This window comes from Miniopterus schreibersii (genome assembly GCF_964146895.1).
Source record: "Miniopterus schreibersii genome assembly, chromosome: 14".
In the NCBI taxonomy this organism is placed as follows: domain Eukaryota; kingdom Metazoa; phylum Chordata; class Mammalia; order Chiroptera; family Miniopteridae; genus Miniopterus; species Miniopterus schreibersii.
Genome location: NC_138114.1, coordinates 23,559,472 through 23,586,613, shown reverse-complemented (window position 1 = coordinate 23,586,613; position 27,142 = coordinate 23,559,472). Strand labels below are relative to the sequence as shown.

Genomic DNA, 27,142 nt, shown 5'->3' with positions numbered 1-27,142 from the left:
GCTTCTCCTTGTTTAACATTTGAGGCCCATGGGAAGAATGAGCAGTAAACATTCTTGAGTGTTGACTTAAAGGAAGTGCAGATAAGGGACTAGAAGAAAACAAACTTGGTGATAGTTGCCTAGTAGGTATCATTATTGCCATGATTGCTGCTTGCTTTTTTTTTTAAATATATCTTTATTGATTCCAGAGAGAGGAAGGGAGAGAGAGAGAGAGAAACATCAATGATGAGAGAGGGTCCTTGATCGGCTGCCTCCTGCACACCCCTGACTGGGGATCGAGCCCGCAACCCGGGCATGTGTCCTGACAGGGAATCGAACCACAATCTCCTGGATCCTAGGTCGACTCTCACCCGCTGAGCCATGCCTGGGCAGGCACCATGATTGCTTCTTCACTGCTTTGTGCCTGTGCTCTTGTTTTCTATTGGGGACGCCAACCATCTCGCTAAGATCAGTAAAACAAAGGTAATAAACTATTTTAAGAGTTCTAGGTATGGTTAAAAGACACCCTGATTACCTTAAATGACTGAGAAATGTAAGGGAAATGCTGAAAATGATATAACCTGTATCCTAAAAATAACACTGCCCAGATGCGCGTTAGGTATGTGATAGGAGAAACTGTATTAGGAAGGAAAACATTCATTTTCTCCCTTTGAAGGATTCATTCCTGCTTCCCTACTTCAAAGTATGTCGTCACTGTCTCTTGTCCTCTCTTTTATACTTTCTTCATTTTTTTGTCTAGTTTTACTCTTTTGCCCTTTGCTTTCAATAAAGATGAGGAGAAAATGGTATGGTCTGTCATGTACAGAGACATAATAATTTAAAACGTTATAAATATAATCCATAGTTTTCAAACCAATAGAGAAAAAAGGAAGCTATAAAGGTTTATAAGAGACCAAAATAAAGGGGGCAGTAGGTGGGAGATATATGGACAAAAAGTGGTAAAAATGGGTTCACATATATCAGTAATGACTATAAATGTAAACATTACATTTGTCTGTTGAGACAGAATGTAACACTGGAAATAAAAACTGCAGTATAAAGAAAGATGTAAATCATTATTGAAAGATAAAAAGATCTTAATAAATGCATAGCTTATATTAATGGATTAATATTAGTTTAGGTATCAATTTTTCTCAAATAGATCCATTCAGTGGAATTCCAACAAAAATTCTTGTTGCTTTTGATTTCAAGGAACCTGATAGACTAATTATCTGTAATTCATATGAAAGAGCAAAAGCTCAGGAGTCAATAAGATAGTGGCAAAGAACAAGGAGGGAAGATTTGCCTTGTTACATATCAAGATTTATTATAATGTAGTAGTAATTAAGACAACGTAGTGTTAGCACATTGCTTGACAGTAGACTTGCTAGATGCAATCAGGAATCCAGAAACTAATCTAGGTATGTATAGAAATCTGATATGACAGCAGTAGAATTCAAAACCAGTGGAAAAGAGGGATAATTTAATAGTGTTGTGAAAACTTGATCATCTCTTAGGAAAAAAAGAATGAAATTATATCCTTACTTCAGAGAAAACTCAAAAATAAATGGTAAACAGATGACCTGCCTAAATGTGAAAAGCAAAACATTTAAACTTAGGAGAAAATACAGGAGAATATCATTAGGATTAGGATTTGGTAGGGAAGAATTCTTCAAACCCTACAGTAAATCATAGAGGAAATGATTGGTAAATGTAGCCTGTCACGTATCGGGTGCTCATTCAGTATCAAGCATTATTCTAAGCACTTTTAAACTGATTTGTTTATGTCTTACAGCAGCCCTAATAGTAATACAGGTTCTGCTGTTATCCCCACCTTGCCATTGAGAAACGCAAGGCTTAGACGGGTGAAATAACTTGCCCTGCCAAGGTGGTCACATAGCTCCTTACTCGATGGCAGAGCCGAGTGTCAGTCTAGCTCTAGAACCAGACCTCAACCAGTATGTTATAACCCTGTGTTTTCATTAATACTTATTTTTTACATTTTAAATCAGCTGTATTGAGATAGAATTTACATACAGTAATTTTAATGAGTTCTGTCAAACATATACAGTCAGGTATCACCACCCTGTCAAGATTCACTCTACATTCTCAACAGTGGTCGTTAAATATTCATTTCTACTACATTCACCATCCCCGACAATTTTATTTTTGCCAATCTATATGAAAATACCTACTTATTTTAAATATCACTTTCAGGCTGTAAAATTTTAAAAACTTAGAGACTCATATTGCTATTTTTCTCTATTCCATAGAGAAATAGAGAAGGAGGAAGCCGGCACTGGAACTGTGGCCCAGTGAGGTAAAAAAAATGCAGATAGTTATGAAACATACATAACTAACAAAGTATGATAGTCCTAAGATAAAAAGAATTGCTTAAACTCAGTTTTTAAAAATAGGCAGCCTAAAGAAAAATGGACAAATGAACCAGGCATCTCCTAGAAGAAATCAATGGAAATGACATATAAAAAGATACAAAAACTCATTAGTTTTCAGGAAAATGTAAATTAAGACTGCGTGGAAGTTCTGTTTCACACCTTCTAGACTGCAAAAGTTAAAAAGCCTGAAAATACCAACTGTTGACAAGGATGGGTAGAGCAACAGGATCTTTTTTTTTTTTTTTTTTTAATGCCTGTAGGAGAGTAAGATCCTTCAGCTGCTTTAGAAAACATTTCAGCCCCAACCTATAGTTGTTCACCATTCACATACCCAATAACCCAGCAGTTTCACAATGAGGTAGAATTAGGCACATACACCAGAAGACATTTGCAAGGATATTTATAGGAAAGTTCTTAGATCAAAAATCTACCGAGAATACTAATTTATGTGGAGAAGAGAATGGGTAAATAAAGGTTGGTATGTTTGTGTAAAAGAGAAATACTTAATGAGATACCCCTTGCAAGCATCAACATGGATGAATGATAGGAAATTCGTAGTGTTTTTAAAAAACAAAACAAAAAACAAAATATGGTTGCATTTAGTATGATACCATTTTAAAGGCCCCAGCTTAGGTAAAACTAAGTCATATGTAATTTAGAGGTATATACATATATGGAAAATAAGTTTTTTCAAAAAAGAAAAGAGAATGATAAACACAAATTTTAGGATGGGGTTTAGCTCTGAGGGAGTACCCTGGCAGAGGAAAGGGCTCTGGAATAATGGTATTGGTGGTATTCTACTTTGAAGCTGGATGACTGAGTCACTTCTTTGTGCTTCATAATTTAGAAGTATGTGTCATATTTATATGTTACGTTTTTTTGAATGCTGAACCCTTGCAGTGCAGCAAGTTAGGACGAGATATCCACAGTAACTAAAGGGACAAGCTAAAACAACAGGGAGCAGATAGCAGCAGCAAGGAGGTGCTGCCCCTGCCCCGACCATATGCTTCTTGCGGTTGTAGAGGCCAGTTTTAGTGCTTAGCCAAGCCCCAGATGGAGGGAGGGAAGGGGCTGCACCTGTCATGGAGAGTATGTGAACAGAAGGCCAGAACCTGTGTGAAATCACCAGGCAGGCTTGTTTCTACTCCCTTGTTTTCCTCAAAGCTGGTATGAGTCCAATGAAGAATGTCCAGTTTCTTATTTACCGAAAGTATTTTTGAGGTTTTAGAAGTAGCTACATAGATGGCCACTTGAAAACTTTCTCTCTTTTCCCCCACCCCGACTTATTTCCAGATGACAGTAGTTTTCTTGTCTGTCCTTTTGATACGTGGGATATTGCTATGAAAAGTAACATAGTGTCTTAAAAAACTGTATAAATGAATGTGCCTTCACTATGGCTGCTTCCATATTAAGACAGACCTAAGATGATGTTGATGTTGAAATGCAGAATAACATTCTTAACGTCTGCTTTGTATTCTTAAGTGATGTTGCTTGCCCATTTTGATAGTTTGGCTGGTCAAAAATGTTACATTGCTTGAAATTCCCTAACGCCTACATAAGAATAATTTAACTTTTAGGTTATGTGTTTCAAAGCAATTCCCCACTGTTGCAAAGGAGGTGACATTAGTCCTAGAATCTGGGATGGGTTTGAGCCTACAGTGGGAGAGAATGTCTAGTAGCATTTATGCTAATATGTAGCTCTGATTTCTTATGCATGCAGAGCATCATTTATACAAGAGGAGGAAAATGGAAAATATTAGTTTTGTGTTTCCCATGTGGTCAGCAGTGCTGTGGGGTGATCTGGCTAAGACATCTGTCACCCACTGATGGCCAGGATTTATTTGGCCTGTTAGGCTGTCCCCTGCTCCCTTGTCATTCCATGTGCTGTACTTACTTGGTCAGTAGAGACAGACATTCAAAGCCTCACAGCACCTCAGGAACATGGTTTTGAGACATTAGCCAGTAGATTTCCAGTTCTGTCGGTAGAGATTTCTAGTTTGAGAAAAACAAAAGCATGGTAGCTTACAGATGGGCTCTGAAATCAGTGACCGTTTATGTCCTTTACTCCTAGCCAGATTCTTGTTTTATTGTTCTGTTTGCCGGTCTTATGTTTTGCTAACCTAATTCCTAACTCTTTTTCCTAATCTTATTCACCCATTAGAAGGGAATTTTATATGTCGGGGTACTTTACAACTGCACCTTTGAACCAGAGAAGCAGTTCTATATAGCTTTACTGTTTAATTTGAAAAATATGGTTGATAAAGTGGTAACTTGCACCCCTTAAAAATCTTAATACTGTTATGTTCGCTATAGTTGAACACATCACAGATTAAGAGTATTTTCGTAGAAATGCTTTAGAGTCTCATTTAGAGTAAGAGCTCACACAGCACTATACTATATTTAAAAGCTTTTACAACACCTTTCTCAGACCCCATTCCCAAAGATTCTGACTTAATTGATCTGAGATGGGGCCTGGACATCCTTATTTTTAAAAGCTCCCCAGGTGATTAGAAGGCACAACCAGGTTTGAAATGAAACCATTACACTAGAGGTTAGGCAATAGAAAATCTGGTGGTTATCTTTTTATTTTATTTTTTTGAGAAATAGTAGTGTCACAAAAATATTGCAGAATTGAGCTGCCAAATAAGTGTTAACCATTTTAAAACAAGGAAACAAAAATTGTAAAATATCCTTAGTTTGGTTTTCAGTGATTTAATGATATTAAAACAAGACATTTGATTACCTAGAAAATATCTGAAGCTTAGCAATAAGCAACTCAAATGATCTATAAAGTGGTCTTTCCAGAAACTTGGTTGGTCCTTTTAGATTGAATTACAGAAATATTACAGGAAAGGAATGTAGTGGAAGGAATGTCTGGATTTTATTACAACATACTCTGTAGTAGTTCATGAAATTCATTTTGGAAATGCATTTCATATTCCCAGCTAGCATGTGAACACAGTCTAGCAAACAACAAAATATCACATTGGTCAGGTTGGCCGAATAGCACATTTGCAGAATACACATTTATGCTGCCTTGAAAAGATTGTATGTAAAACTTGTCATGATGGGGTTTATGTTTATTTTTAGTTGAATTCATTAGTCATTCCATTCCTTTAAAAGTTTCCATAGTATTAATACTGTATATTAGAATGTGTTATACATCTTGGTTAAAAAATTATAGCTAGCCCTGGCTGATTTGGCTCAGTGTGCACAAAATAAACTGAAATACTAGCACATATGTGTAACCTTATGACCTTAATTTTGTAAATCCTTTTAGTAAACCGGGGAGGAGGGGGAGACCTGTGATTGCCTCTTTTCTGATGATTCTAGATTCGCTATAGAACCGTAGCGTTTGCTTACTAAGTAGAATTCATTGTTCTTAAACAGTCAGGTGGAAGTGAGACATTGTACAAAGCAAAATAAGTTTTCCTTATATTCTATATTAGAACAAACACAAAGTGGTAGCATTTGCACACAAGCAGTGTTTATTAGCTAGAGAAGTAAAACTGTCTACCAGTATATAATAGAAATTGATGGTCTTTATTCTAACATATTTATACAGAGAACTGTTAGAGAGGAAGGGACAGGGACAGAGAGAGAGAAACATCAATATGAGAGCAGAACGTCCATCGATTGTCTGCCTCCTGCATGTCTTCCACCAGGGGATTGAGCCCACAATCTGGGCATGTGCCCTGACCGGGAATGGAACCCATGACCTTTTGGTACAGAGGACGGCTCTCAACCAACTGAGCCACACCAGCCAGGGCTATAGTTAAGCTGGTAGGATTGTACATGAAGTTTAAGTTCTTTAAGATCTCATAATAAAGATGTCTCAACAAAAGATAGATGATGTTTCTTCTTCCTGGTTAAAATGGCACTGCCCTGTGTCAGCAGCATGAAAACAGTATTCAGTACTTTCTTCCCCAGCTTTGAAATAATTTTTTGAAGTTACAAATTTGTGGATTAACATTTATTTCAGTTTTTGTGTATAAGGTAAAAAAAAAAAAAAAAAGCAGTGTTTTTATGCGTGATTTTTTCTGATATACAGACTAGAGTTTCATAAAATACACCCCACCATTACCTTTTTGAGTCAGTGCAAGCGGTGTCACTACCTCTCAGTAGTTGAATGGCCTGACTTCATCCTTAAATAAGGACAGTTCTGCTCTTCATTAACTCACAGAAGTTGCTAAGAGGCACACATGAGATATTCTATGTGAATGTCCTTTATACCTATGCAGAAATACATTATAAGTCTTTGTTCCTTAAAACAGTCCATTTGCATTGCAGCAAGGCACTAAAGAGTATTTCAGAGTTGCAGCCCTTTCATGTAAAGATGAGGCAAAACAGACTTATGAAATTTCTTTGTTTTGTTTTATATGTTAATATTCTCTAGGCACCAACTCCTGGACCTTAACTTAAGTAAGGTCACTCTAAAAATTTGACTGAGAATCTAATAGATACTAATCCTGACTAACTTAAGGTAAGACCACTTCGGTCTCTCTGGGTGCATTCAAGGCCACAGGGTGCCACACATATGGTCAGACTCACTGCGTGCAGCCATGCAGTCCCCTTCCTCTAGCTGTTCCTAGTGCCCTGATGCTTTATTACGTCCACCAGGGCTCCCCAGCCACTCATCAGGCAGTACTGATTTGCCCCTGACTTCCATGTCCCCAGGAGTCTGTTCTCACTGCCACCGAGACCACCTGGAGGGTTTTTTTTTGCTGCTCTCAGTTATCTGTTGCTGCATAACAAACCACCCCAAAATTTAGCGGCTTAAAAAAATTTTTATGATAATGTCATGAATTTGTTATACATGGAAAAGGACATTGGCTTTCTTTAGTATTTCTAATGTTATGATCACATGGCAAGCTTCTATTGTTTGGAATTATTTTAAAGCTGTTTCATACATTAGAAGGATTCTTGTGCATTGAAGTTTTTTTCCAGTGCTAGTAGGCCTGAAGTCTTAAATTTGGTGGTAGCATAACAACATTTGCAGGTATCATCTTTAAATATTTAACTTATGACAGTTTTTCCCCTGTTTCTCATAAACTGACGCACATTCTAGGATGATTTGATTAATTTGCCTCTATTTGGTCAATGAAAGGAAAGTAAAACTGATGGTAAGTGAAGAAGAAAATGGGAAACTTTTCAGTGCTTAGATGATTGTGACTCATACTGGAAAATGTAACTAACTTTTAGCTTATTAAAATAGTTGACTTGATTGTTAAAGAGTAAATTTCTTAGGAAACGATCTTAACAGGTTTAAACATTTGAATGAAGAAGAAATATATTTTCCAAAAGTGATTTTTTTCCCCCCTGAGTAACAAATATGGGCACACATGATGTATTGCAATACTATTTCTAGCAAACAATACTTGGATGAGTGTTCACTTTTTTAACCTTGTTTCTCTGTACCGGATATATGTATGTGTTTTAAAAAGAAATTGTTGGAATTGGTCTTCTCTTTTGTGTCCCTTCCCTGAGGAAAGCTGTATAATATTTAAAGTATAGTTCAGTGTGTTGCTATGGATACTAAAAAATATAAGGGAAATAAATAAAAGGTAAATCTTTGACTATCAACCAATAGGAAAAACATTCTGTGAAAAGAATTTTTTTTAATGAAGCAAGTATGTTTTAATCAGGTTGAGAGTAGATGCTCTCCACAAAATGAGGATGCATTTGAAATGAGGAAAAGAACCATCAGTCCAAATAAATATAACATTGGAAAATATGGTCATTTTTATATGTATGTTGACACTGAGATTTCTGCTACTGAAGAAAAATAGACTTCTGTTACTGCTCTTTTGACATTGTAGTTTAATAAATTGTGATAAAAAGATATCATTGTGTGTCAAATTGAGACTTAAAGTTGCTGATACATATGTTTAACTAAGTGGCTATTACACTTAACCCACCAGAAAAAAATGCTACTGCTGCCATAATTTTCTAATCCTAAGTGGCCGTTGCAATTTTTTTAAAAAATATATCTGTATTGATTTCAGAGAGAGAGAGAGAAACATCAATGATGAGAGAGTCATTGATCGATGGGCTGCCTCCTGCACGCCCCCTGCTCAGGACTGAACCCGAAATCCGGGCATGTGCCCTGACGTAGAATCAAACCAAGATATTCTGGATCATAGGTCGATGCTCAACACCTGAGCCACACTGGCTGAGTTGCAAATTTTTTTTAAAGGCCACAAAAGAAAGTCATAGAAATGTCATATTGAATACTTAGCACTTTGTCAATATCTTTTGTCACTTTTTCATTTTCTGGCCTCATCTTAGGCTATATTTGTACATTAGATTATGTATACAAAAGATTCAGTCTTGCCTTTCTATATACAGCAAAGAGTGTTTTATTTCATTTCATTCTTTCTACAAATACTTATTGAGCACCTACGGTATATCAGAGAGTGTTCTAGGCCTTGGGGATGCAGAGCTTAACTTAGCATACTTTTTGTCCTAACGGAGCACTCAACACATAGATAGCAGATGGGAAAGTCAGTGGACATAATACTGTGGGACAGTAATACTAGTTATACACATACATGGACTGTGTATCATTGTGTGCCTGGCATTGTTACATGGCTTAACTCAATGCTCAAAACAAGGTAGTCACAATTATTCCTGAATCTTACAGAAAAGCACACAGTCACAGAAGGCTAATGACTTGCCCAAAGTCTCAACTGCTAGTAGTGTGACATCAATTGTGAACAAGATGCTTTGAGACCAGAGAGCAGGGGTTCCTAATTCAGGGAGGCAAGGACACCTTCTAAGAGAAAAATTGCCTTTCAGCTCCCTCTTTGAAGTTACCCTCCTGGAGAAGAGGCCCCCTCAGGGTGGGGGGAAGTATGCCAAGGCATAGACACAGTTATATGACTCCTGGGAAACACCAGGTGGTTTGATATCATTGGAGCACAGAGATGCAAAAAATGAGATTAGAGAAGTCAGAAGAGTTACGTCTAACTTTACATAGCCTGATGAGTTGTTTCTTTTTTGAGGAAAACAAGGTTTTAATAATGATATTAACAGGGGACCTGGGGAAAGTGATGAGGGCAGAGTCCTCAGGAAAAATAAGAAGGGTCAGAATTAAGGCTGAGGTAAATGTTTGGGACATGGGGACATATATGAGAGAGGGTTAGGGGGGAAATCTGACAAAACTTGGTGTTTGGATGTGAGGAAGAGGAAGGAATTTCAAGTGCCTGACTTGGATTACTTGAGCGGGAGATGAGAAACATGAGAGGAAGGACAGGTTTGAAGAGAGAAGGGAATGATGAGCTGGAACAACAACTGCAAGGTGTTGTACTAGGAAGGGTGGTCAGAGCCCTTCAGATAAGGAAGGACACAGAGGTAGATAAGATGCTTTTGGCAGCGTTCTCATTTATTTGTTTAATAAGTTTTTATTGATTTTAGAGAGGGGAAGTTAGAGAGAGAGAAAAAGTCGATGTGAGAGAAAAACATAAATTGGTTGCTTCCCAGTTGCCTCCCGTAGGCACCCCAACCAGGATCAAATCCGAAACCTGGGTATGTGCCCCGACCAGAAAGTGAACCTGTTACCTTTTGGTGCATGGACGACACTCAGCCAACTGAGCCACACCGGCCAGGGTGCAACATTCTCATTTTAATTTGGGTATTGGATTCACTGTGTTGTTAGACTTCATAATTTGCATGTATATTATATATATCCTCTAATATAAATAAAATATTACATAGTAAATTTAGAAAGTAACATTTGGTAAAACTACTATAAGGAAAAAAAAAATACCCTAATACCTTAGGATTGTGAGAAAACTTCCCAATTATCCTTGTATGTGTATGCATTTAGTTAAATGCCACTAAAGCAAAGACCGTTTGATTTACCTTTCTCCACACATTAAAATTTAAAAAATAAAAGAACTAGTGGAGCAATGGCCAGCAGAAGAGGCTATCCCCTGCTGCTCTGTGGTAGTTAATGTGTTAGATTAATCTCTAAGACTATCTATCTTATTTTTAACAAAGGAAGACCAAATTGGCTATTTGAAAATAATGAAACTTTGCTCTTTAAATTGCTTATGGTTAATATGGGTCATACTTTATTATTTTGTGTTTCTGTTAAAAAAAAAAGTCAGACAGAAAAAGTCAAAAATCATATGATTTTGCTCATATGTGGGATGTAAACCTGAAAGCAACAAATGAACAAACAAGAAAAATTAAACGAACACTCATAGACACAGACACCAGTATGGTGGTTAGAGAAGGAAAGGGGTTGAGGAGGTAGTAAAGGGAAAGGGGGTCAAATATATGGTGACAGAAGGAGATTTGACTTTGGGTGGTGCACACACAATGTAATATGCAGATGATGTATCTCACAGAATTGTACACTTGAAACCTATACCATTTTATTAACCAATGTCACCCCAATAAATTTGATAAAACAATAAAGCATCTTGTTTGGAATTGAGTTCTTATTTCGTCTAGGGGGTGACTTTTAATTTTAAATATGGTAGTTAGGGAAGGCCTCAGTGATCAGTTGGCATTTGAGCAAAGATTGAAGGCGGTGACAGCTTTAGCCATGAAGAAACTGGGAAGAGCATCCCAGGAACAGAGCCAACCAAGTACAAACCCCAAGGCAGAGCTCTGCTCAGCACAGGAGGTTATTGTGGCTGGGATAGAGCAGTAGTGTGGCCAAATATGTAGGCCATTGTTAAGGACATTGGAATTTACTCTTGAGGTAGGTTTTGACCAGAAAAGTGACGTTATCAGCTTTTATTTTAAAATAACTCTCTACCATGGAAAATAAACCATATAGGCACCAGGATGGAAGCTTAAGACCAGTTAGGAGGCTATTTTAGTAAACCAATGAGAGATGGATAGTGACTTAGACCAGGTTGGTAGCAGTTGTCAGATTCTGAATTTATTTTAAATATATAATGCAAAGGATTGTTTGACAGATTGGCTGTGGATATTCAAAGAGCTGAAACTGGATGAGTTCACCTAGGAAGTAAGTAAACCTATAGGACAGAAGAAAATGGACAAGTTATTTCTAAAACGTATATGGAAATGCAGAGGACGAAGGATAGCTGAGACAATCTTGAAACAGAAGAGCAAAGGATAAAAATAGTGGGATGACATACTGACTTAGATATTAATAATGGGATGAGTTAATCAGATAGCAAGATTTATTACAAAGCTACAGAAATTAAAACAGTGTGGTATTGGGACAGGATAGACAAATAAGCCAATGAAAGAGTGTGGAACCTAGTAGGCATCCCATCCATACGTGGATAGTTGTTTTACGAGAAAGGTGGCACCGCAGAGCAGTGAGGAAAGGTTATTTACAATAATGATCCTGTGTCAATCCGATATCCAGATATCCATATAATCATAGCTCCTAACTCAGACTATACACAAAAATACCAATTCCAGCCTGATTGCAGGTTAAAAGTAAAACAATAATGCTTCTAAACGATAATATTTAAAAATGTCTTTATAACTTTGAAATCGGGAAAACAATCCAACAGCACAAAAAGCACTAGTCATAAATGAGAAGAGTGATAATGATAAACTGAAACAGACTAAAATTATGCACTACTCTTCATCAGAAGACGCCATTACGAGTGGAAAAGACGGCAGAGTGGGAGAAAATATAACATATGAAGGTGACAAATGGCTCACATTCAAAATACAGGGTGTCCCCAAAAAATGTATACACACACTTTGGATAATCATGAAGGCAGTGTTTATTAGAATACATTTATTTTTCAAAATTGAGCTATCAGCTGTTAAAGTGTACGTTTTTGGGGACACGCTGTATATAAAGAAAAATGGACAAGGGACTTTACACCACGGGGGAGGGGGCACGTGCAAATAGCCAAGACACCTAGGAAAAGGTGCTCTCACTTTTCTTTCCCGACTGGTGGCAACATTATATAATGCTGGACCGTATTTTCGTTCTCTTTATATATCTTTGAGGAAAGAGCTAGAGCTTTCTGGGTCTTTATTTATACTACTACATTTTTAAGACTGGTTAAGAATTGGCGATTATTCAAATTCAATCTAAAATTTGGTTATACATTTAAAGAAAATTTTAAAACTATTCTTAAACATCGAGATTACTGTTTTAAGGGAAGCTCTCCTGCCGTAGCCGTGCATAAGCATAAATAATATTTTAGGCATGTTCATGCATAACCTGCTTATTAAGAGTTGGATGCTTTGATCTTGCTGCCAAAACCTGTGGGGTGGGAGGCCGCCAGTGATGTCAGAAAAATATCAACAAGAACACTGACGTTTTATATATTAAAAGAAATATGATCACTGGGAAGAAGAACGCAGAGACAATTCTGTACACAAAATGCATATTTTTTAATGATGTTTCAAAATTTGTTTTGCCTTTTTTCAAAATGTAACCTACAGGTGGGGCTGCCCTGAGAGGCAGTTATTGTCATAGGAGGAAGGTTCTCGTTAGGTGACCCTGGGATCCAAGGTAACCAGCATGTGTTCAGCGGGGACTGGAAGCGATAAGGGTGGAGAAGCATCTGTGTTTAGAATGCTCCAGTGAGCAGTCAGCGCTCTCCTGAGATGACCCTTTGCTGTTGCTAGGCACTCGTTTCTGTTTCTGCAGTGGGCGGCAACATTATGTAATGCTGAACCACATTTCCATCCTCCTTATATATCTTTGGGGAAAGAATTAGAGTTTCCTACTTTTTTTATTTTATACTATTAAATTTTTTATATTGAATAGAAATTGAGATTGTCCAAATTTGGCCTACAAATTGAATGGTTGTATATTTCAAGAGAAGGCACAGACATTATGACTTTTCAGTTCTAATGACTGTTATCTCCTAAACAAGGGCATTTTTTTAATAAAGCCACAAGACTGGTGTAACCTAAAAAAATATAACATTGATAAGATATTAACACCGAAAGTACAGTTCATATTCACATTGCCCAAGTTGCCCTGATAATGCCTTATACAGCTGCACTGTTGTTCTTAATACAGAATTCAATCAAGGGTCACACGTTGCATTTGTCATTTCTTTTCAGTCTCCTTAACGTGGAACAATCCATTATGATATCAGTTGATAGATAGATCACCCCTTTTCAGTTGATAGATCAGCTGCCATTTGTTTAATATCTCTCTCTCTCACACACACACATATTAGGGAGAAAGGCAGCAAAGTCAGAACTGGTGGAGATTATACCATTTCTCAAGAATGGGAGTGGGGTCATCCAACACTGCTTTTCATGAAACAATCAGTGATGTTTCATAAGAGGCAGAGGGCTTGGTAGTGCCAACAGCCAGCATGCTGGTTTTGTGCTGCTGTGATTACTGATGTCAGAATTAAATTAGGTGGTGGTGTAGTTCTTGTGGCACATGTTTGCTCTATTTTTCCATTAGTGCTTTCAACAAGATAGTGTGAAGTTCCCACATTTCTGATTTTCTTGTACAAAGAAAGTACTTAAACATTTAATCAGTTGGTCATCTCAAGAGAAGAGAACATAGAGAATATTTTTAAAAGCTTTTACAATGTTTAATTTTTGTGTTCTAGTTGGGATTTTTTTGTAATTTAATTTCTGTTACTGTTTTTTTGCTATACAAAATAAGGACACCCAACCTTCTTTCAACCTCATTAATGAAAGAAAGTAACATGCACGCTGCCTATGAAGAAAGGGAGAGTTCTTAACATAGAGAGGGAGATTGTTCTAGCTCTAGGGAGTGGCATGAGAAATTTTTACTGAGTTGCAGATCCTGGAAGTACTACAATAAGATTTGATCAAAAGAAATAAAGTGGTTTAAGAAATATAAAAATAGAATGTTTTGATTTCTGGATCATCACATATTTAGTTTTAGTTAAAAAACAATAGTGAATTCACTGTTGTGTCTCAAATGCTAGAAGACACAGTACCTGGTGCGTAGTGTACCATCAGTGACCTGTTTTTCTGTAATGGAGAGGAAATTAAAAGATTATTTGAAAGCAGAATATTAAATTCACATTAGATTAGATGGAGCCTAGCAAAGAGTTATTGCACTCATCTGCGACGTGACAGTAGGTGACTGTAGCTTGGGTTGCACAGCAGGTATGAATGTACAATGGGCGGACTTAATAGCAGTTTTAGATCTGACTTCAGGGAAGTTCACTTTGTGACCATGTGGTACTGAATGAATTGCACACCGTGGCTGGTGTGGCTCGGTTGGAGCATCGCCCTGTGCACCAAAAGGTCACAGGTTCAATTTCTGGTCAAGGCACATACCTGGGTTTCAGGTTCAATCCCCAGTTGGGGCAAATAATGGGAGGCAACTGATTGATGTCTCTCTCCCATCGATGTTTCTCTCTCCCCCTCCCTTTCTTCTCTCTCTCTTTCTCTCCTTCCCTCCTCCCCTTTCCCCTCTCTCTAAAATCAATAAAATGTATCCTCGGATGAGGATAAAAAAAAAAAAAAAAAAAGAATTTCACAGAACAGGATGGAATTCATGCTTGTGACTTCTTTTTGGGTAGTGGTGCGTGTATTTTAACAGAGGAAATTTTCTCAGCATTTTCCGAAGTGGTTTGTGTGTGATTTTTCTTCACCAGAACTTTCTTTTTAACCTTAGATTACAACTGAGCTCTCGTTATCTTCAGGGTTGATGGGACTAATGGTAAATTCGAGTTTTAACAGATCCTGTGCTTAAGGGGTGGAGTAAAGAAAACAGTTCCTCTGAGTTAAGAATTACTCAGGAGGCAGGAGTTGGTCAGATGATAGGAGTAATTCTAAACTCCATCAAGTATAGCCACCTCACCAGTTTGATAGGAGATTACGTGAATGTTGATTAAAGCTGTGGATATTCCTCTGCGTAGACTTTGTACACAATAAAAAAATGGGTCTCAGATATATTTTTACTACATATGATGGTAGCATATTGGCAGGTCACAATTACAATTACTCAGATAACTTCTGAATGTTGACTTCATTAAACTACTAATATTGGGAATCTGTGTGCTATGAGTTAATTATACATTATATAATTACAAAGTTTGTGTGTGTGTTTTGTTTTTTTGTTGTTTTTTGTTGGTTTTTTGTATACAAGAAAGCACAGGTCTTGAAATTAGAAGTTCTGTGTTTATTATATTTTGGCTTCAGCACTTACTGGGTGCTTAATTCAATAAGATTCTTAATCTCTCTGAGCCTTAAACTTTTGTCTGTAGAAACAGAACAATAAAACCGACCCCACCTATCAGTTTCTTATTTGTAGTGACAATCAGAATGGAAAAATTCTACCTGGTAAACTGGGGAATGCTGTAGATTGTGGGGAACGTCATGTTTTAGCTGTGTGAGCCATTCTGTGGAATGCTGCCTGCAGGATGCAGTGTTACTTGAGTGCTTCAAGGCTTTTGTAGCCCTTGGTTTTATAGTGTACTCTATTTTGAGTTTAGCATTCTTTTTAAACACTTTCTTTGGTTTGGGTCTACCACATAGTAAGCCCTGGTGGTGGGGAGTGGGGGGGGGGGTGGCTGAGCAGAGAGTGAAGGGATGATGAAGGACATTATGATTTGCTGTGGATTGATTTCTTTCCCTTAGTTTTATCTTAGCTTTCCTTCTAGAGTAGAAACTAGCAGCTCTGGAGTAAATGTAGACGTTTAGCTCTGACAACATGAAAATTCCAAGCTTCGTAGCTCCTGATGACTAGAATTAAAACATGCATAAAGTCTTTCAAAGGAATTTTTACTGCCTTTTTTTCTCCTTGGCAGTTTTAAACTTGTATCATTGGTTGTAAAATTCAGGATTTGGGTTTTTTCCATGGGTTTGACCTTTTCTTCCTGTATGTAATTTTCATATTTTTCTTCTTTTTTTCTATTTTCTTTTTTTTTAAATCCTCATCCAAGGATATGTTTTTTATTGATTTTAAGGAGAGAGGAAGGGGGAGGGAGAGAGAAACATCAATTTGTTGCCTCCTGTATGCACCCTGACTGGGAATTGAGCCCACAACCTTTCGGTGTTCAGGACGACACTCCAGCCACCTGGCTAGGGCTTCATGTTTTTCTTTAAGGCCACTTAACTGTTGTTTTACTGAATGGGAATTCTCTACTAGCAGAGATGCTTAGCAACAGATCTTTTCCTTCTGCACAGACTGTTGCTGCACAGTGGCTGTGTAACCAGTGGCGTAATGACTCATGTAGGGAGCATACGCACAGGTGCATTGGTCATCGCTGGACTTCGCACGAGCTGTAATCATCTGACCTTAAACAGGCACAAATTCATTATTTTCAAAGATTTGTTAAATGTTGTCGTTTGAGTTTACGTAACTCTTTTTTTCCCCTATGATCTCTTACATTTATTTTAGTGTCTAAGTAAGGATAGTTTGGCAAAAGTCAAGATAACTATAGTCATTTTCACATTACTTTTAGAAATCTAATGAGTGAAACCAGCTTACCATCCCGACGGCATACTGCTTAATCGTAACAGGTTTTATCAAAAACCAAAGTAAGCATACCATTGTCACACCTTAAGTTTGTTGAAGATGCAGAATTCGAAAATTCAAATTCTTGAGCCTCACTTCCAAAGATTCTCATTCCCAGTTGATTCTGATAGACATACAGGTTTGGGAGCTACTGAACTATTTATAGCGGATGCTCTTCAAATAGTTCTCAAGGGCTTAGGGTTCCTCAGAGGATCCTCTAATCAATGAAATTCAGTTCTCTAAGGGCAACTTAATTTCATTTGTCTCTTATTAATTTGCATTTGTCTCTTATTTATCGAGGTTTCTAAGAAAGATTTCCTCTGAATGAAAAATATTGCTGTGGAAAAAAATTCAGAAAACTACTGTTATTAGAGAGATTATTTCTAGGATTCCTTATTATTTAAGATTCTGATTATATTTTTAAAATTCATTTTTTAATAATACAGATCTAATATTCAAACAGAATTGAACTGTGGTACAGGACAGAAGACTTTTGCATTCACTGTCTTTTACCTTACTTAAAGCCCTTTATAAACTTGTTTGCCATAATAGCCTGCCTTTTTGATTTCACTAAATTCTGTGCATTCCCTCTGCATATAGTGTTTTATTGTCCTCCTGATAGAAACATACTATAGTTCCCCTTGTCTAAAAGGACATACAGGCAGTGGTGTACCCATAATGCCTAACAATTGGAGGAAAGGGGACTAATTCATATCCTTTGCTAATTGCCATGATGTAATTACTCCCTACAATAAGCCTTATTTCAAGCTACCAATGTGATGTCACTTAATGTGGAGCAGGGAAAGGATACACACAGCATACTTAGTATTTCTACAGATAGTATAGATGTAAATAAATTTAAGAGCATAGCAAATATGTAGTAAAATAATAAAATAGTTAGGAAAGATGAGGTTTTGAGTATTTGCTGTTTATGTTACTATGTTTGCCCTATTTAAATTACTTTACGAAAGATATCTAAGAAACTATTTCCATGCTTATCTTTGGGGAAATAAATTGTTTCAAAAATGGGAAAAGACTCTTACTTTGCATTTTCTTCCTTATTCTGTTGGGTAAATTAATCAATCTATATTTCATTTATGAGCAGCAACAACAAAAAAACGGTATTAAAGAAGAAGCTCTCCAGGTGATTTCGATGTGTGGCTACTGCTGGTGGCTCCCAGTTATAGCCACCTAAACTTAAAAATGTCTTTTTGGTTCCCTGGGACCTCAGAGCTGAATTTTGCGCTTGATTGCACTGACTACTACATTTTAACTATTTATGCCTTGTCATGTTTTTTCAAATTATTTGAGAAATCTTTTGCCAAATGTATATAAAGAAAAAATATAAAGAAGTATTTAAAATATAAAGAAAAAAGATTTAAGACTAGAAAAAATAGCAATCAAAGTAGAAAATCAAACTCTGGTGCATACAAGGGTAAATATGCCGATCTTAAGTCCCACCATAGCTGATATAGTTGAACAACAGATTTTGCTATGAGCTTCCTGGCAATCAGACAAAAGGGCACCATTTTCTCAAAGAAAGCGAAGCTTTTCATTGTACTAAATTCCAAAGTAAAACTCACACTTGAAATTTCATATACATTTGGAAAGTACTTAACATCCTGCCTAGTATAAAATGTTGATAAATAGGTATTGTTATGAGTAATCATAGAAAGATTGTTACAGCATTAAAATAGACATATAGGAAATAATTTGAATGACTTGTCATCTATATGAGGGAATATTACACTATGTAGTTGTTAAATGTTCTTAAATATTTAAAGATAAAAGAAAAATGCTCATAATGTAACATTTAGTGAAAGGACAGGATAAAAATCTATAATGCTCTATTATACTAACATTGTTATGAAATGTTGTATTTTGAAAATATTGTCTTTATGTTGTTTTAAAATAGTGTTTTAGAAACATTTTCTAGGAAAAAACTGGAAAAGGTAATACCAAAATCTTAAGAATGGATCCCTGTTAATAATTCTTAAAACTAGGTGATAGGTATGAGGGGATTTATTGTGTTAATACTATTCTATTTATATCTTTTTTCATAATACACTTTTTAAAAGAATGACAAAAATAGAAAAGTTTAAATTTTTGGAATTAGTGTTTTATAACTTGTTTAAATATACATTAACTTTTGATCAGTTGTGTTATTAAGGTATTATTGATGCTTTTTTAAGGGTTTTAAGGCTTTGAGAGAATGATATATGAGACTTGTGAAAAGTTTGATAAAAATTATAACAAATATATATAAATGTGTGAAATAACCTTTAATAAAAAAGAAAGATGGTTCACTCAGTAATGGAATTACTGGTGATTTTTGTCTTTTTTATACTTTTCTACATCTAAAAATTCCATAGTAAGCTGTTTTTAGGTTCTTAATTAAAAAAAAAAAAGCTGTAATCAGTTTTTATGAAATTATGCTGATAACTTTTGTGATAAAATGACATTGTTCTCATATTGAGAGCACCCTTGGTAGCTGCTTCTGAGATTGGCCTTTGAGCGTGCTCTTTATTATTCTCTATAACAATTTTGGTGAAGGGTGCATCATGTCTGAACATCTGTTCAGAAAATAGCTAATTCAGGTATTTTTCACGTGTGAAAAGTGATACAAGGACCATTTCCACTACTGCATTCCCATAAATTTTATTTCCTTTTTTTTTTTTTTTAATCCTCACCCAAGGATATATTTTTTCCATTGCTTTTCAGAGACAGTGGAAGGGGGGAGGGGGGGAGAGAGAGAGAAACATCGATGTGAGAGAGACACATGGATTGGTCGCCTCCCACACGTGCCCTGACCGGGGCCAAGGATCGAGCCTGCAACCGAGGTTTGTGCCCTTCACCAGAATCAAACCCGGGACCCCTCAGTCTGCCGGCCAACGCTCTAATCACTGAGCCAAACCAGCCAGTGCTTTATTTCCTTTTTGAAGAAGTGTACATTTTTCAGTACAGCCACTGTCCACATAGGCAACTTTACCTTAATGGGGGAAGGGTGTCATGAGTATTTTGGCAGAGTTCTTCCTTATTAGGCAAAAATAAGACTAAAAGGAAATGAGTGACTATTTCTTCCTGCCTTTATAAACTGAAACAATATTCAAATTTATAGGTGAATTTTATTTGTAGCAAATAAATCCCTTTATAAACCCTAAGTTTATCTTATAGGTGGCCTTCTAAAGTAAACTTTATTTGATTTTATACACTGTGCTCATGCTTTGGCTTTATGCCTGACCTCCCAGATTGCAAACATCTACAGTAGGACCCAATATTAAAGAAAATAAACCAGAAAGCTATAAAATATTACAGATGTTAGTAATAAATTACTCAGTAATATTCACATTGGAGCAGTAATAAGTTATAATCTTAATAGTGGGGGTCCTTAAAAATAATCCCACTCTTCACTAAGACATCTTTCCCACATTTCCCAGACGAAATACATTGTTGTTTTCTACTCATACAAAAGGTAGGTGTTAGGGACATTGTGTTTATTCATTTACTGGTTCTAGTCAATACAGAGGTTAAAAAGTGAAGGCAGAGCACCTGTATGGGCACTACCAACTAGCACCAAATCCTTACTATATGTAAGAAAATTTTTAGTTTTGGAACTCAGTTATGCCCTTAAAAAATACATCAAACAATCTAAAGCAGAACATGCTAAAGGCAAAATGACTAATCCCGACAACTTTTAAAGTTCAAAAAAGAAGTAATTTAGAAGTCTATGGAGGAGTGTTGGATTGGGGCAGGGTGTGTGTGAATTACTTAAGCAAGAAAAAAAAATGGAAGAAAAAAAAGCAGAGGAGGAAAGATGAGGGTGGGAGTCATTGCAGGCAGGAAGCATACATTCCAGGACTGAAGTAGAAATAAAAGAGAATGTTGAGGAAACCATGTTGGCTTAGATAGTTCACATAAAGTAGTGGTTTTCAAATTATGTCCTAATGACCTCCCCTCCCCCACCAATCCCCACAGGGGCTTATCGGCAAGAGGGTGAGCAGGCCGGCTACTCAAGTCTTTAAAGCAAGGCACTGTTGCGGGTATATTAGGAAGATTGATCCGACAGTGGAGCCAGGGACTTGTGCTGGGAAACTCGTCAGTAAGTCAGCTGAGATGACATGAGCCTAAGTGTTTTATCAGCCACTGGTCTGAAACTAAAAGAGCGTGGCTGGATGCGTGAACCCTCACCGAGGAAAACCAACAGGGCTGGGTTACTGATTAGATGGATGTTGTAGCAGGGGAAGGAGTCGTCCAATGAGACGTCCAGTAATAGAAATGAACAATCTCACGTTGAATTTAAATTCGACAGTACTAGAGTACATGGGAATATGGAAGATAATACATTGATTATATCCAAATTCTAAAGGAACTACAAAGTGGATTGAAGTTATTTGCATAAATACGTAAACCGTAACTGATGGCTAACTATGGGATTACACCTGTGTCAGCAGTGAGGATGAATGCATAGCAGGAGTTCTGTTTTTATTTGCACCTTGTTTTCTTAGAAGTCACTAAACTGGAAAGCCTCTGTGCCTTGTGGGGGTGCCCCTGTGTTAAATTGAAAAGCCCTAGGCTTTGTGGCTCAGCTAAAAATCCCATTATCCAGAATCTGGGGATTGGCTTCTGGTGAAGTGACATTCACAGGGTAGTATTGTTAGGTAAAGCAAAGACTGTTACTGATATGGCTGCCAGTTGGTAAGAATAAAATCCCCAGCAGGGGAAGACTTGGTATTCATTTGACCTGGTGACATCAGCCCAAAACAAAGGGTTCAGCTTTGTGAGGGTTAAGAAAATTACCAGGGGTTTACTGCCCCTCACTTAAATAAAATAAATAAACTATAAACAAACGAATGCTTTGAGATGTAGATATTTATTTGCTCTCAGTGTAAGAAAGATTTATTTAATATAAAAGTTCATAAATAAACAATAGGTGTTATGGGCTGGATTGTGTCCCCCTCCCCCCCAAAATTCATGTTAAAGTCCTAACCCTCAGTACCTCACAATGTGGCTCTATATAGAGATGTTATTTAAAGGGGCAATTAAGTTAGAATGAGGTCCTTAGAGTGGGCCTTAATCCAAAATGACTGCTGGTTTTGCAAGAGGAAGAGATTAGGACACACACAGAGACCAGGGGATGACCACGTGAGGACACAGCGAGAAAGCAGCCATCTGCAGTCTAAGGAGAGAGCCTCAGAAGAAACCAGACCTGCCAACACCTTGATCTTGGACTTCTAGCTCCCAGAATTATGAGAAAATATCTGTTGTTTAAGCCATCCAGTCTGTGATATTTTTTTATGGCAGCCCTTGCGCATATAATATAACCTGGTACTTCAGCAAGCTTCATATACAAAATCAAAAGATATAGTAACCTAGAAAATATTGGAGCGCCTAGAATCAGTAATACTCCACTAACAGCAAGCGTACCAAGCACCCAGATCTTGGTCTTAAATACCATCCTCCAATAAAAGAAACCAAGGTGTCTTGCGGAAATAGCTGATTCCAGGACTGAGGCAGGAAGTACACAGTAGGAGCCTGGTACATCGTGTAGTGCCAGAAAGTAACAAATTGCTAAAAACAAAAACAAACCTTGCAGTTATAGAGGTACGTCAAAGGGACACGGGAACCAGCTAAAAGACCTCCCAATGTTCAAAGCTTTGAGCGACAAAGTATTACTGGAATAGAACCCAAGTGTAAAATAAACACAAATCCATAGTGATACAAATAAATCACTGAATAAATAAATAACTAGAGGAGAATAGAGAAATCTGCACAGAAGGATCCCAAATAATTTATGTAGATGTTCTACCCTCAAGGTAGAGCACAGCTCCCCACTAAAGTGTGGCCTATGCATAGTGACTTCCTTCTAAAGAGTTCAGCATGAAAAATGGGAGGAGGGAGTAACTTTACAGTGGCAAATCTTACAAACACTACCTTAGCCTGGTGGTCAAGGTTAACATCAAGAGTGATAAGTCATGTTGATAGCATGTGTCCTTGATATAATATGATGAGGTGGTACTTTACCTCTGTGGTCTTCCTCCCCAAAACCACACCTCAGTCTAATCATGAGAAAAACATCAGGCAAATTCCAGTAGAGGGGCCTCCCCAAATTAACTTGACCAATACTCCTTTAAACTGTCAAAGGTCACTTCCCAAGGAAACTCTGAGAAACTGTTATAGCCAAGAGGAGCTAAGGAGGCAAGAAACAGTTTAATACACAATCCTAGATGGGATCCTGGGATAGAAAAAAGGATACTAGGTAAAAACTAAAGAAATCTGAATAAAGTATGAACAGTTAATAAATATTAATACTGGTTTATAATTGTGACCATACTAATGCAAGATGTTAATAGAGGAAACTCAGTGCAGGGTATGTGGGAACTATGCTATCTTCCTAACTTTTGTATAAAACTTAAAACTATTCAAAAACAAATGATTCTTTTTTAAAAAAAAAACAAAAAAATCACAAGTAGACAACAGGATATCACACATCCCAGGCATCAAACGGCTAGTAAACACTTGAAAAAAATTCATACTTACTGGTATCAGAAATGCACATTAAAACATCTATGAGATTATTACTTTTTACTTAGCTGGCAAAATCTTTTTTAAATGATAATTCCCTTGATTGGCAATGTATAGGAATATTAACTGGAACTACCTCTCTGGAGGGCAGTTTGGTAATAGGTAATCTTTGAAGCAACATCATCACCAGGAAGTATGAATATCAATATACCCACAAATGTTTTTCACAGTATTATGTACAGTAGCCAAATCCCAGTGATTAACAAAATGCTGATAAATATGGGATTGTTTAAATAAACAATGGTAATATCAGTGTAGACTGTGTTGCTCTCACATCGATGTTTCTCTCTCTCCCTCTCTCTAAAAATCAAAATGTTTTTTTAGAAAAGAAAAAAAATGTGTTAAATGACAGTTTTTAAAAATCTTTTTTTCCATGAAACTATCTGGAATATTGAAGTATTTTGTTATTCAGACAAAAAGTATTTTTCTTTTGCTTTTCGGGGTAATTTAGTTTATACACAAATTTGCATTCATACAAACATACAGTCATGTGTTCTCCATGTATTTTCTACTTTTCTGTTAGGTGATATTTTCATGAGCTGTTAAAAGCATTGTTTGATTAATCTTGTCATACTTTTTACTTTTAGGTTGGTGTTTGGAATGCTGTATCCTGCATATTATTCATACAAAGCTGTGAAAACAAAAAACGTGAAAGAATATGTAAGTATAGTGTTATGAGTGATTAATTTTAGTTTAATGTATCTGTTATATATAAGACTAGAAAAACTCATTATTTTAGAAACAGCTGGCATAATGTTTTGGGTTAAAAATGTGATATAAATGTGAAGTACTGAAATTAGTCTTTTTTTTTTAAACAAATTTTGAATAGAATTCCAAAGTGGAATATCAAAAATAATGCACTCAGTTGACATTTAAATAAGTATGATTCCCAAATGAGTAATTGGATGTCTTTTATTCATTTAGTCTATAAATTCCAGTTTAAGAGGTTGGGGGATTATCTGTTTTTTTAGCCTTATAAATTTATAGGTACACTGAGAATATATCTCTTCAACCCCCAAAACTTTCTTTCTTTCATAGATGTTCTTTCACTTTTAATTGATTTAAATATGCAGGTGCCTCATCACTACTGACAATTGCAGTCACCAATCTGCTTTCTGTTTGTATGGATTTAACTATTCTGGATATTTCATATTAATGGAATCATATGTGACCTTTTGTGTCTGGCTTCTTAGCCTGTTTTCAAGATTCACCCACATTATATAGCATGCATGTATCAGTATTTTATTCCTTTTTATGGCTGAATAATATTCTACTGTGTGCATGTACAACATTGTTCCTCCATTCATTCACATCTGGATTATTTCTAACTTTTGGCTTTTATGAATAGTGTCACTATAAACATTCATGTACAAAGATTTGAGTACCTGTTTTAAGTTTTTGGAAGTATATAGCCATGGTTCTTTGTAAGGGATTTTGGATGGTAGCCTGGTCATTCAACTTGTCAAATAGTCAGAGATCAGATGATGATTTTTATTCTATTTGTTTAGAGTGCTTTTTCCCCCCCAGGGTGGAGGGGTATGAAACCTTTATAACTCATTTTATTGAACTTTTATAGTTCAGGGTGATTGATATGTTTCTCAATTTTGGGCCCATTTTACCTTATAAAGTATTATAAACCCAGGATATGAAATAACAGGTGTGGCTCTGTGTGTGTGTCTTTGTGTATGTATTTGTGCTTAGCATATTCTCCTTTCTTCACACATCTGCGTTATTTTGTTGGGGGGGAAAAGTTAAGTACAAATTGAAAATGAAGTTTAGGTGAGAAGCTCCAATAATATGAGGGTATTATCAGCAGACACACAAGTACCATTTCCTAAAATAAAAGGTAAGAAGGTATAATAAATTGTGATAAAAAGAGACCTGTCACGTGTAAATTAATGCTAAAAGATCAGAAAAAATGGTATTATTTAGGGATTGGCCTAACAACCATTGTAAAAATATTAGTCCATTTCTTACTATGCATCGGTTTAACTTTGTTATGTTAATTTTTAAAGACTTAAAAGACATGGATTTGTATGTTTTATTCCCTTAATACAACACTCAAATTTTTATTATTGGAGCATTCTATAAATTTGGGGTTAATAAGAATGGTCTAACCCTGAAATTTTAACGCTGCTTCATAAATTAAAGGTAATTTAACCTGTGGAAAAGAATCCATTAACTTTTTTTTTTTTAATCCTCACCAGAGGATATTTTTCCATTGCTTTTAGACAGAGTGGAAGGGAGAGGGAAGGGAGAGAGAGACAGACAGACATCAGTGTGGGAGAGACACATCTATTGGTTGCTTCCCACACTCGCCCTGACTGGGCTGGGAATCAAACCTGCAACCCACGTACATGCCCTTGACCGGGAATCCAACCAGCATCCCTTCGGTGCTCTGACAGACAATCCAACCACTGAGCCACACCAGCCAGGGCCCATTAGCATTCTTATTCAAACTGTTAGAAAAACGATAAAACTTGATGTGTTGATATATTATACATACCCTTGTGTGTGTGTTTAGATATATACTTTACATATTGTCTCCCATAGTTTTTAGAGAATAACTCATTATTAACAAAGTAAAAATTATCTGTGCATAATTTTGCTATAGTGTTGTGACTCTAAAAAGTTTTCTTAACCATCTCTTTGGGAATGTGAAAATAATGAGTAATTGAAGATAAACCAGGGACGTAGAAGGGCAGGTGGCTGGAGCTGGTTTGATAATTACATACTAATCAACTCTGCTTTATAAATAAAATGAGAGCTAAAAGCAAAAATGATCAGGTGCTGAAATAGGAAAGGCAGGGCATCTGCCTCTGACAGAAATATGATACAACTCTGAAGACCTCCTGGTGACCAATTTGCATGCCATCAAGGCTCCTAGAGAGACAAGCTTCGATATCATGTTAGAATAACATCTTACATTCATAAAATTCCCTACCAATTTCAAAATACTTTTGTATATTATTGTTTCCAATTGCTTCCATAACAAATTACCACTTACTGGCTTAAATTTACACAAATTTATTTTCTTACATTACTATAGGTCAGAAATCTGAAATGGATCAACAGAGCTACATTCCTTCTGGAGGCTCTAGTAGAAAATCTGTTTACTTGCCTTTTCAAGCTTCTACAGGCAGCCTACATTCCTTGTCCTATGACTCTAGTTCTCCATCTTCAAAGCGAGAAATATTGGGCTGAGACCTCACACTGCGGTTTCTCTGGTTCTCTCTTCTCCCTCCCTCTTCCATTTATAAGGACCCTGGTGATTACAGTGGGCTCACCTGAGTAACCCAAGATACTCTCCCCATCTCAAGGTCACCTGATTAGCAACCTGAATTCTATCAGCAACCCGATTTCTCCTTTAACCATGTAACCTAACATATTCACGTGTCATGGCAGGATGTGGACCTCTTTGGAAGAAGGAGGCATTATTCTGCATGCCACAATATCTCACTGGTCCTCACTATAACTCTATAAAGTAGGCGGGGAAAATATTCCAATATTATAGGCTCAGAGAAGTGAATTAACTTGCCCAGTGTCACACAGATCATTAAAGAAGGAATGAATATCTTCTGTTTCTAATGTTTTATTCTTTTTCTTCTACCATGCCAGCTTTAGAAAATTAGGTGAGGATCATAGCTTCACAATAAAAGTTGAAGTAGCTTTCACAGCCAGCCAGTGAATGAGCTTCTGATTAATCGCGGCAAATCTTCAGGGACCACAACTATATGGATATTTTTCAAGAAGGGCAGTGAGGCAG

At 36.6% G+C, this 27,142-nt stretch overlaps 1 protein-coding gene across 1 annotated transcript in view; it reads left to right on the top strand.

The window, feature by feature from the left end:
* The window catches only part of REEP3 (receptor accessory protein 3), a 75,339-nt gene that overhangs the window by 9,892 nt on the left and 38,305 nt on the right, over positions 1–27,142 (top strand). The window contains exon 2 of the mRNA XM_081157782.1: positions 23,964–24,036. Coding sequence (XP_081013908.1) covers positions 23,964–24,036 — 73 coding nt within the window. The remainder of the gene's footprint in view (positions 1–23,963; positions 24,037–27,142) is intronic.